This window comes from Manduca sexta, chromosome 6 (genome assembly GCF_014839805.1).
Source record: "Manduca sexta isolate Smith_Timp_Sample1 chromosome 6, JHU_Msex_v1.0, whole genome shotgun sequence".
In the NCBI taxonomy this organism is placed as follows: Eukaryota; Metazoa; Arthropoda; class Insecta; order Lepidoptera; family Sphingidae; genus Manduca; species Manduca sexta.
Window position 1 is genome coordinate 3,248,037 of NC_051120.1, and position 11,856 is coordinate 3,259,892.

General features: G+C 31.3%; 3 protein-coding genes across 4 annotated transcripts; 1 reads left to right on the top strand and 2 right to left on the bottom strand.

The window, feature by feature from the left end:
- Nucleotides 1-165: 165 nt before the first annotated feature.
- LOC115452020 (alpha-1,3/1,6-mannosyltransferase ALG2) lies at nt 166-3,261 on the bottom strand. Its single transcript, XM_030180455.2, has one exon. It carries the CDS (start codon nt 3,077-3,079, stop codon nt 1,814-1,816), a length of 1,266 nt encoding a protein of 421 aa, XP_030036315.1. The 5' UTR covers nt 3,080-3,261; the 3' UTR covers nt 166-1,813.
- An 811-nt stretch (nt 3,262-4,072) lies between these two features.
- LOC115452021 (peptidyl-prolyl cis-trans isomerase FKBP2) lies at nt 4,073-4,801 on the bottom strand. Its single transcript, XM_030180456.2, has 2 exons — nt 4,458-4,801; nt 4,073-4,372 (listed from the first exon to the last, which is right to left on the bottom strand). The coding sequence occupies exons 1-2, from the start codon at nt 4,635-4,637 to the stop codon at nt 4,115-4,117; spliced, it is 438 nt and encodes a 145-aa protein (XP_030036316.1). The 5' UTR covers nt 4,638-4,801; the 3' UTR covers nt 4,073-4,114.
- Nucleotides 4,802-5,206: 405 nt separating this feature from the next.
- On the top strand, nt 5,207-11,692 carry LOC115452022 (nuclear RNA export factor 1). Of its 2 annotated transcripts, none has more exons than XM_030180457.2 (10): nt 5,207-5,468; nt 6,080-6,407; nt 6,617-6,734; nt 6,837-6,909; nt 7,354-7,509; nt 7,640-7,838; nt 8,385-8,554; nt 9,732-9,911; nt 10,687-10,802; nt 11,510-11,692. In XM_030180457.2, the coding sequence occupies exons 1-10, from the start codon at nt 5,325-5,327 to the stop codon at nt 11,658-11,660; spliced, it is 1,635 nt and encodes a 544-aa protein (XP_030036317.1). In that variant the 5' UTR covers nt 5,207-5,324; the 3' UTR covers nt 11,661-11,692. The 2 variants fall into 2 exon arrangements, with proteins under 2 accessions (XP_030036317.1, XP_030036318.1); XM_030180458.2 differs by having other exon boundaries at nt 8,391-8,554.
- The last annotated feature ends 164 nt before the right edge of the window (nt 11,693-11,856 follow it).

An 11,856-nucleotide genomic window follows, 5' to 3' on the forward strand; every position in this document is an offset into this window, starting at 1 on the left:
ATACTTGGTACTTTAGCTGTCCACATCTTAATTGTCTAATGAGTTTAGTTATATAAACAAAGTTAAAAAATTGTAAAAAAAAAAAAACTAAAGTAGTCTGTTTAAAAAAACACCCTGTTAATAAATGGGAATTATAAAAATCAATTTGAAATAAAACTATAAATATTTAATATACTTATATTTATTATATTCACAACATTTACAAACTTATATCACTTTAGTTAGGCATTTAAGTAACAAATATAACCAACTAAAACATTATGTGCAAAAATTCCACATAAGAAAGCCCTAAATTTATCAAAGATGTTTTTAATTCTATTACATACAATGTTATATCTAGCATATTATTACGACTAGTTTGCTGAAAAGATGAAAACATATGTTATTTTCTAAATACCTCGAGATAACAATATTAAAAATTTTAATGCTAATTCAAAACCCAAAGGGTTGCTCAACATTTCGCTCCCAACTTAGTATCCTACATATTATGGTCAGATATTCCAACCATCAGATATTCCAGTATTTGGTCGTTACAAAATGCGTTGAGTAGCATATAAATGATTAACATCATTAAAACCTCTGAAAATGCAAGACTGCACTCAAGGACAAAAGTAAAAACAATATAAGCTATTTGTGTGTGTTTTAGTTACAATTCCTCTGGAGAAGAACTCATCTTAATAATAATAAAATTATATGTAACTTTGGTGCAAAATGCATTTGTTTGTTTCTATTAATGCTAGTCTTAATAAGGATGAAAAATGATATTTTACATCCTTATTATATATAACCAATCTCATCAAGGTAAATAAAGGAGACATCAAATAACAATAGGATTTTCGCATTAAATATTTAATTGTGATATACTTAATCAAGTAGCAAGTGCACACCAACTTCAATTTATCAATTTTTTATTCCATTCTCACATTAATAGCAGTTCTTATCGTCTCAAATTCCTTTATTAATTTATCTTTAGAAGTCAATGAATACAAAATTACTATTAATATCTTCAAACATCTATTTGTTTTAACATTCTACACTATACCATACTTTGAAAAATATCACACAACAAATTATTAATGTTATTCAAATTTAATTAGTATGTACAGAAATGCTATTAGTGTATTTCCTAAAAAAAGGTATGTAACGAAATAGTTTTGGTATTGTTACGACAATTTCTATCTAATGTCTCTTTTGTGTCTTAACAGATTAGACGAAAAAATCGTAACATTTCGTAAAAACTATATTGTTACATATATTATGTTTATTTTCAGAAATATTAATTAATAATTAGAGCTCTCACACACAAGCGTTTTAGCAGTTTCTGACGAGTTACTATATACAGACCGCGCTATTCCCGCCTTCATAAAACTTTTGTGTGTAAAATGTCTTAAGAATGTAGAAGTTTTATAATTTACATAAGAAAAAGTGCAATTGCTGCAAATAAAAATTTGCAATTTGTTTTTTTTTTTCACAAACTAAGTACCTATAGTTTACAGATCCTTAATTATATGGTAGTTAATTATTTTTGGCAAATAGCAAAGCCATTAAATAGGTACTTTCATACATTTTGACTAAGCTATTGAAATTACTTCATAACAAGAATAGGATAAGCACATTTTTACTGCATTCAGATATTTCCAATACTGAATCATGGAAGCAATACTTTAATATTTTTAAAATTCAGATTTAATGTTTTATATCAAGGATACTACCATATAAGTGATGATGTCACAGATCTTACAAATCTTAGGCACATTACTTTAGTGGGGTACACTCAAACAATATCATATATTGTTGGAGTGTCAGCGCTCTGTTATTTCTTCTTTTTCTGCTCATACTCAATTGCCCTATGTTCAGAAACTATTTGCCTCTCTCTTGTCAGTATACCGTCCAGTTGCTCTGTAAATGCATCAAAGGAAAACTTTGTTTCGAACCTCTTCAGTCCCGCTTCTCCTAACCTATCTCCCAATTCTGGATTGAGAATCAGCTTACTCATAGCATCTGCAAATGATTCACTAGTTGGGTCACACAGGTACCCTGTTACATCATGGACTATGGTCTCTGTGGGTCCCCCACTGTTCACAGCTATTACTGGCTTCTTGTAGTACATCGCTTCTAAAGGCACAATACCAAAATGCTCATTAGAGGGAGTGTACACAAGTGCCTTGCAATTGTACAAGAGTGACACTTTCTCAACATCTTTTGGTGATTTCATAAATGTAACTTTGTCTTCAATATCCAACTCTGCAGCCAAGTCTGTCAGCTCTATGTAATGCTCCATGTTTTCCAAATTAATAGGATCGAAACCACCTGCCATAATTAAATGTACTTTATTCCAATTGGATTCATCCAAAATATGCCTGAGTTGATCAAAAGCCCTGAGTGCAAGTTGCAAATTCTTCTTCCTCTCATATCTATTAATTGATAGAAATATAAACTTATCCATACCGACAGGAACTATTTCCTTCAAAGGCATTGGGGTTGTTGTTCTAAAGAATTCAGTATTTATAGATGGGTAACATATATCAGGGACATCTTTTATGCTCTGAAAAGCATCCTGATATACCCTTGCAGTGTATTTACTGTTTACTAACACCTTATCTGCCCTTGCAGTAGTCAGCTCCTCCAGCCAGTTCAATGGTGCTCTGTATAACTTCTTCAAAAACCCACCTTCAGATGTCAACAACTTATCTGGATGGTGACAATAGAAAACAACTCTAAATGGTCCTCGAGCCATTTTTATAAACGGTATGCATAGGGAAATCAAGTCACAGAACACTAGTGTAGGCTCTTCTGCCGGGATTATGTACCAGGCGAGGTATACCGCTGCGTAAACCATACGGACATAGGCACAAGCTGCCTTGAACCTTCCAAAGATAGATCGTGGAATCCAGTCGCCGACGACAGTCACTGGAAACGTGCCATCACGTGTCTCGGCAAAACAATGCGTCGGATCGTGATGGTTAGTGTAAAATGCGACTTCATGGCCCTTCTTTTTAAACGCTAATGCAGCATCTAAAACCAATCTTTCTGCTCCGCCGATACCCAAATCTGGGTGAAGGAACAATATTTTCACCATTATTATAATAATTAATTCCGTATCGTGTTTAAATACATTTATTCGCACAAGGTCACTAATTATTGGAACACGTAAACAATGTTGATGATTAATCCAGCAACAGTACCTAACCAGCGCCAAGTGTTATCTTGGACTGAAATTGACTGAATGGCTGATGACAGATCACAGATGAATCATTATGCACAACTAGAACGAATGAATTTTTGACGTCTGCTAGTGAGGCATAGGAACCCTCGCAAAAAAAAACAATGTTTAGTTGAGTTTAAATTTTATTTACCTTTTCTAGCAGTAGTTTTTCTTCTGGGGTAGAAACTCAGTTTGGTATATATACGATTTAACAAAATGTATTGAACAAATTATTGTTTCAAATACCGTAAATACCTACCTATGATTTACTGATATTTGCCAGTAATAAAACGACTACTTATAGTGAACAATCGTATTTCATTTTCGTTTATGTTTATTAATCTGTGACCTCCCACTTTACGGACACGTACTACCAGGTACATATAAGGTATCGTAAAGTGCAAGATTTGAATTCTAGTTTATTGGTCTCTGATTTGAATACCTAATAACTATCACTAAAAGGCATATCACACTTCACTTCTCTATCTTTAGTTTACTGCCAGGCTTTCCATAGTATATTATTTATTATAATGATCTTCACGGTTGTAACATATAAGATTACATAGACTAATATATAATACTGGAAATAAGATTACAGCTCTCTATAACAATAACTTTTTCATAGCTTTTATATTTCCTACAGCTAGAAATATCATAGACTAATTTCCTAATTTAAAAGTAAATTAGTAATAAATTACCTTTTGTTTATATTTATAACGAGGTATATTCTAATTCAACATAGGTATAAGTGCATTCAGATAGTAAATAAATTAGTACACCACAAAGTACAGAGTATTGAATTTTACAATAGATATTGTACGATTTTTACCAATGTAAAGTGAATAAAAAGTAAAGTATAGAAATAAGCAATGTAGAAAAGTATCAACCGTTTATTTGATTACAAAACTCCTACAATTCATCTCTTCTTTCAATCTTTACGAGATCAACATGGAATGTGAGAGTTGCAGACTTTGGTATCTTCGGCGGTGCACCAGCTTCTCCATACGCTAATTCTGGGGGAATGACTAGTTTTCTTTGTTCTCCTTCACACATCCCTATCAGCCCCTGGTCCCATCCCTTAATCACTTGACCAGATCCCAGGGTGAAAGTTAAGGGATTTCCTCTAGGAATAGAGCTGTCGAATTCTGTTCCATCGTCCAGTGTACCCTGAAATGTAAAGGTAAAATAAATCGATTAGTTAAAGGTCATATATGTAAGTTAGGTTAAGTGTAAACTAAACACAGAAGTTAACCGTATAGTGCATGTGAAGTAGATCTCCCTTTCTGCTTTTAATGGGACACTCGGCTGGCCTTTTCTTTACTCCAATTTGTAGCTTTTTAGCAGAATTACCAATGACTACATGCGAAATCACGCTCATTAAAACTAAAACGAATAAAAGAAGTTTGCACAGTGTGAGAAGATTGGGGTTCATATTGTTTGTAATAACAATACTTAAATATTATAAAGAAATGTCCCTTGCAGCTCACTTATTTTACACAATATAAATGTTTATAATCAAAGTCTTTCTTCGGGCGCAATTACAGATTACATGAAAAGCTAAGTTTGGAGCAATAAAATGTCAATTATATCCAGAGACAATTCCAATCTACGAACCAAAGACTAAAGATTCCTTATGTATAATATCTAGTCTGGGACTACCGAGAAAGAGTAAAAAGTTTGTATCCGCAGAACACATTTAGCTACTACTCTGAAATTTGTTTTACTATAAAAAATGTAAATTTATAATCGGTATGTAACAGTAGCAATTAATTAATTAATCACAATTATGCTAGCTTTTATGACAGCGATAGAATAACTACATAAATTTAAATTTGAATAGATACATACTTTATATACAGAATGACGTCATGCAGTCTGATTCTGAGGTCTGGTTGGTGCGGGTCTTCAATTTGTAATACGTTTGAGGAAGTTCATGTCATGATGAACTATAACAACAAAATTAAGTACTGCACTAGCTAATAGCTACTGGCAAGTAACAATTTTGCCATTTGCCAAGTTCTTTCTTGTTGGTAGCACTGAAAAACTGTCAACATGGACAAGTGTCAATGGTTTGACAATAAATAGTTATGATAAACCAGTAACCACAACAAAAGTAAACATGAATCCAAAGAAACCCTATTTCGTTAAATATAACAAATTTTTAATTAATAAGCAAACAGTGACACCGGATATTCGACAACACATAGAAACTTTGAATTCTGACGACGATGCGCCAAAACATTTTGCCTTTCATAAAATTATGGTAAGGTAATTAATTAAATATTATTTACTAGCTTATCGAGGCTAAACCCGCGTATAAGTGCAAACTGAAAATCAAAAATGGTATTTAGCACTCGAGACAACAATGTGTCTTAGTGCTCTGAGTGTAGGAATTTTCTGAATTGAAACTAGTTCCAAAGACTAGCATGTTCAAACAAATGAAAACTTAAATTTTGTAATATTATTATTAACTAGAAATTGAATACAGCTATTTGTGCTTCGATTTAACTGTTCAGATATCAAGAAATACCAATGAGCAAGGTACTAAACAAATCAGGATTGAAAATGAAATTTACAAAAATCAAATAACTTCATGTTCAGTTACTACATAATACCTACATATATATATTTTTTGCTTTGAATGGGGTGACGAGCTTGCCATTCGCCTGATGGTATTCCCCTGCGCTCCAGTGACATGAGATGTTAAGTCTCTTTATGTCCAGTAGTTATACTGGCTACAATACCCTTCACACCAGAACATAACAATGACTACACACTGCTGCTTGGCGCAGAAATGGACATTGAAGTGGTATCTGCCCAAGAGGACTTTCAATTTTGAGAGACCTACCGCCAGTTTGTATGATTTTGTTTCAGATTAACAACTGGCCTACAACTCTAGACATTCTTTTTGACATTTTGAGTGAATACTTCACCTGCGCACTGATACCAGTCAGCCCATCGGTTCAAGATGAAATCACATCATTCTACACAAACAATTTGAATTTTATATTAAAAATAATCAAATTGGACTTTAATTTTTTGTATGAGAGAATCATTGTGAATATAGATATTATTTACAATGATAAAACATCAGTTGATTTTTTCAATAAGTATGAAACATTAATTGATGTAGTCTCTAGTGTTGTAAGTCAAAGATTTGAGAACCGTGAATTGGATTTGTCAGATTTTTGTAATGATGCAGGTGTGTATTGTATTTTATATAAATTTATGTTTCCATTTTTGTTTATTGTCTAGATAGTTTATTGTTTGCACACAAATTTATTGCTATATTTAAATAATATTTTTTTTTTGTACAATGCTACCTTAAAAAGATATTTTGCGAAAAATAAGTTCAATGATAAGAAAAGTTAAGGACATAATATAATTCAAATATAAAAATGTGTATTGCAGAGTTCCTAACAAAGAAAATTTATTTCTACAAGCTGACTTTACTATCACATTTTAAAATAATGATGCTGAGAATTGGGAAGGAAACAAAATCATTAAACCTAAGCCGTAATAACTTATGGTATGTAATTTATAAGCAAAATGGGTCCTAATATAGGACAAAATATGACTCATTTTCTTATAAACCATACACATGGATTATTTAAATAAATTGTTATTTCAGGGAGCCACCATCCTCTATATTAAACTTCTTCATGAAAGGAGACCTCTCTTCTATTAATCTGAGTTATAACAATGTAAGATGTGTTCATTTGTTACATAATATTTAAATGTCTTTCATGTTGATTGTTGTATGTCTATTTTATATTACATATTTTGCAGTAGTTTGTAATAAACATTCTATTATTCAAGTCATATCTATCTATCTATACTATTATTACAAAAAGAAGTTTGTTTGTTTTAGGTTTATAAAGGCTTAAATCTTTAAATTATGCTACTGATTTTGATTTTTTTTTTAATAATAGGAAGCTACATTACTTCTAAGTCCTAAAGGCTGCCCTTTATCCCAGAAAAAAAATTACAAGCCATAGACAAAGCTATTTATAATAAAATCAAAAATAGTAAAATATGACTAATACTATTGTGTATAAATTACGACACTACTTCAATAATCACAGACTGTTTTTCTGATCTTTATATAATGATTGTTCATAATAAAATTTGACATAACTTCTTTACAGATAAAATCCCTGAACCAATTGTTTTCACCAGAGATGTATTGTTACAAAAGTAAACTGGAAAAGTTATGGTTAGAAGGCAACCCACTGTGTGAAGACTTAGACCCTCTGGCTTATGTCAAGTCACTAAGGCTCAAATTTCCTAAATTGGTGGAATTGGTGAGGAAGTTAGACCAATAAGTTTATTAATATATATATTTTTTATTTTATCTATATTGTCACAATCAACAAGACATACATTGTCTCCAATAATAATTTCATACAATATAAGTTTTATTTTTTTCCACAGGATGGTATAAAGTTGAATCCAAAAACAGCATTGATTCCATTCATCAGAAATTATCTAGTGACCCCCAATCATTCCACAAAGGCGTTTGTTGAGGAGTTTTTATCACTTTACTTTTGTTGTTATGATCATCCGACGCGATCAAAACTACTTCCATTCTACAGCAAGAATGCAACATTATCCTTAACAACCAACAGTCCAAGTAGGTACTATAAAAACAAATAGAAATTAATTAATAGGTAAATTGATGTGATATTAGGGATTACCTACGAATAAGCTGTTTTTCTGGTAATAATTTCGGTGTTAATTTTATTATTTTTCATCCCTTTAAAGCCTTTTGTTTCTCTTTCCTTAGTCTTAATCCTGTCAATGCTGTCCATGTTTACTGTACCTGTTAGCTCATGCTGTTTTTCTAAATAATTCAATTTTAATAACTTAAATTATGTATTGACATGTCATAAAAGCGTTATTATGAACCTGTATGATGCCTAAAGCTTTATTTTTATAATCATTATTATATTATCAACATACACCTTTATTTCTGAAACTGCTATTTAAGGCTTGATGAAGAGTGGTCCGTTAGGAATGGATAGGCATGTCTGCAGAATACTTTTCATGTATAGTGCCTCCTTATTTAACTCTATCATAATGGATATATTTAAAATAATTTTCACATAAATTATAAAGTCATACTATGCATAATCATTTATATGAACTTATTTACTTTTTGTTTTTTTAATATATAATGTTTCAGCTTCTAAGGAACTGAGAAACTCTGTATTGGAACCACCGAAGAAGTCAGGTGGATACAGCAACTATAAATACATAGGGCGTACGTCCGTACTAAAAGCTTTGCAACAATGTCCCAAGAGTTTAACCGACAGAGATTCACTCACTATTGATGTGCTATTTTGTAGTGTAAGTTTTTAGCATTATCAGAAAGAGAGATATTATTTAATATAGGTATCGGTGCGTTGCAATTTATGCCCTAAGTGCTATAAGGCGCGTTGGGGTAAGATCGTAGGAGGTGTAACATCGTATAAATCAAATAACTTGCAATTGTGTTATAATTTTTGTTTTTAGACAACACTACCTGCGACCCCATCTTATTCCCTACGTTCCACCAGTTCACATGAATGATTCCGTCAAGTAAATAATGTTTACGGTGTTAACAAACAGAATATCGGTATTTCGTCGTTCCCCGGCAGATCCGGATTAACCCCATGCAAGATTTTGCCTAATTTTAATTTAGTATTTACTGTTTTCAATTCATTTTGTAATTGTATAACATCATAAAGGAAATAAATCTTGTGACTTGTTTATTGAAATTTGTCGAAACACCTATATTCCCTGAGATCCGATCTTTACGCATACAATTATTTGTCGTTAAAGAACGGATAAAAATCGTTCGATCTAGCACTTGTAAAATATTGCAAGTTTGTGTCAAAATATACACACGAAAACGTCTGAACTAATTATGTATTTTTTTTTAGCTCAGGTGAATGATAAATTTTGTTTATTTGTTATTTATTTACACGTGTATGTACTATGTACTATTTCTTCGAATATTTTTAAAAATATCTACAGTGTCAATGATGAGGGGTAAGATCGTATGCCTAATACTATTAAAAAAACAAAGTTCGCTTCTAAAAATATCTTACGAAATTTATATTATTTTTTTTGAATGTTTATAAATGACTATCTAGATCAGAATATACTCTTTTTATGGATTTTAGAATCCCTTTAACATAGTCGGTTTTAGAGAATAATCCGAACTATACCTGTGAAGGTCCTATCTTTCTCGCACATTTCTAAAAGTATGGTACCTTTTCATAGCCTTATAAAACATTAAATGTTATATTTAAGAAATTTAAAAAATATATACCATGTAGTATATTTAATAACATATAGCTAAGTTAATAATTCATTATGATAACTTCTATAGAATTCTTGTAAAAAAATATTTCGAGAACACTGTTTAACACATTGAAAAAGCGTCCGATTTAACCCCAACGCACCTTACCAGTATTTTTCTTTAATCATTATCTATTTTTTAATCAATTATAACATTAAGAGCTATGTTATTCTTTTACAGGAAAAATGTGTAGTTCTCGTGTTGGATGGTATGCACATAGAACCGAAACACAAGGAGAACCACTTTACATTCAGAAGAACGTTTACCTTCGAAATATTAAGGAAACGTGTGGTAAAATGTTTGATAATGCACGAGATGTTCACATTGACTCACACCGTGCGGCACAACATTGAAAATACGGTAATATAATTTCATTATCTTGAGGAATGAGTGATTTTTTTATTGATAGTTTTGATTGTTGACGGTGATGTCTTTCCTTGCATAAAGACAGGGAGAATTTGTTTAAAATTTATTTCTATATTGCACATTTAAAATCTATAATATTTAAGGCGATACCTCAAGGTCCATTTTCATACATTTTGTTTCGGCTTTAATCTGGGTAACTAAACAAGTATTGGCAAGTAAAGAATTTAAATTCACGTCTAGTTAGTGATTAGTTCTCGCAGTTGAAGAAAAACGTAAAAATAATTAATAATCATGGATATTTCTGCCTTTAAAATTTCGTCATATTAAATTTTAAAGGCCGAAATATCCATGATTATTAATTATTTTTACGTTTTTCTTCAACTGCGAGAACTAATCACTAACTAGACGTGAATTTAAATTCTTTACTTGCCAATACTTGTTTAGTTACCCAGATTAAAGCCGAAACAAAATGTATGAAAATGGACCTTGAGGTATCGCCTTAAAGCTTAAGAGTTAGTTTGTTTGAACGCGGTAATCTCAGGAACTATTCATCGATTTTAAATTTTATTTTTACTAATAGGAACCTATGTTGCTCCTGAGGCTACTTTTTATCCCGGAAAATCTTTTTGGCTCAGATGAAGCCATAGTCAGAAGCTAGTCTTTAATAAATTGCATATAATATTGAAGTCTATAGCTTTACCTACTGCATAGCTTAATACGAAATAACTTTTTAAAGGAAAGATTTACTTATTGCTATGTCAAATTGCAGATAACTCCATTATGTCGACATCCAATTGCTCTTAAAAGTCCAGATGCTGAGGAGATAGAAGCATTGCTGAAGATATTCACATACTTAACATGTCTGAAATCGCCTGAAGCTAAAAAGTAACTAGAGATTATTTTTCTAGCAATACTTTTATATTATAAAACTTGAAGAGTTTGTTTGTTTGAACGCGCTAATCTCCGAAAGTTCTAAACAGATTCTGAAACAAAAATCACTAATAGGAAGCTACATTACTCCTGAGTGCTATAGGCTACTTTTGATTTTTTATGAAATTGCTAGTTATCGTAAATTTTTTTCATGCGTATATCTAGCTTAACTAGCAATTTTATTTTGTCACGCGACTCCTAAATTGCTAACCAGTATACAGGTAATGTTAATTTTTTTGGTTTTAAGTGGTTTTTGAAGGCGATGCAATTTTTTAACCAAATAAGCGGCACGTGTATTCATGACGCATGGCCATAAGCCCAATGACGGCCGATTCCAATAAACTAACACCATCGCTTACTACGCGATGATGGTAATATACCAATCAAAATGTCACATCTGTGAGCATGTAAAATAATTGGTTTATTTTCGCTATTCCAACAATACCCGTTAAGATCGTTCAGCTATAGGAATCGATCATTGAATAATTAATTTCCTATAATTTCTTTTAGACAATGTTTGATTTAGTGAAATAAGTTTTTAATTTAACTATAGGTATTTATCCTCACGAAATATGGCGTATTTGTTTTGCCATTCGTTTATTATATAAGTACTCATATTTTTCATTTATCGTCACAATAAATATAATTGTGTTTTTTTCTAGACGGTTGCGAGATAGGCAGTGGGATATAAGACGAGCTCTTATGCTATTCAACACGGATTTAAAAGCTAACAAAATACCACCTGATCATTTTCTAGAAGTTGAAGATATGGAAATTTCAGATTCAGATTCAGTAATGGATATGGTAGATTAATTACAATAATAAAATAAACATAATTGTTGTAATATGTTTTTTATTCTTAATTTTTATGTTGTACTTATTCCCTAATTTATTCCAGTCTTTTGATTAATAAAAAAAAACCTTACTATATGAAATATTTATAAACTACGTGTATTTTTTTATATCATTTGTGAATTATCGCACATCACAATACATGGTCAATTTAATT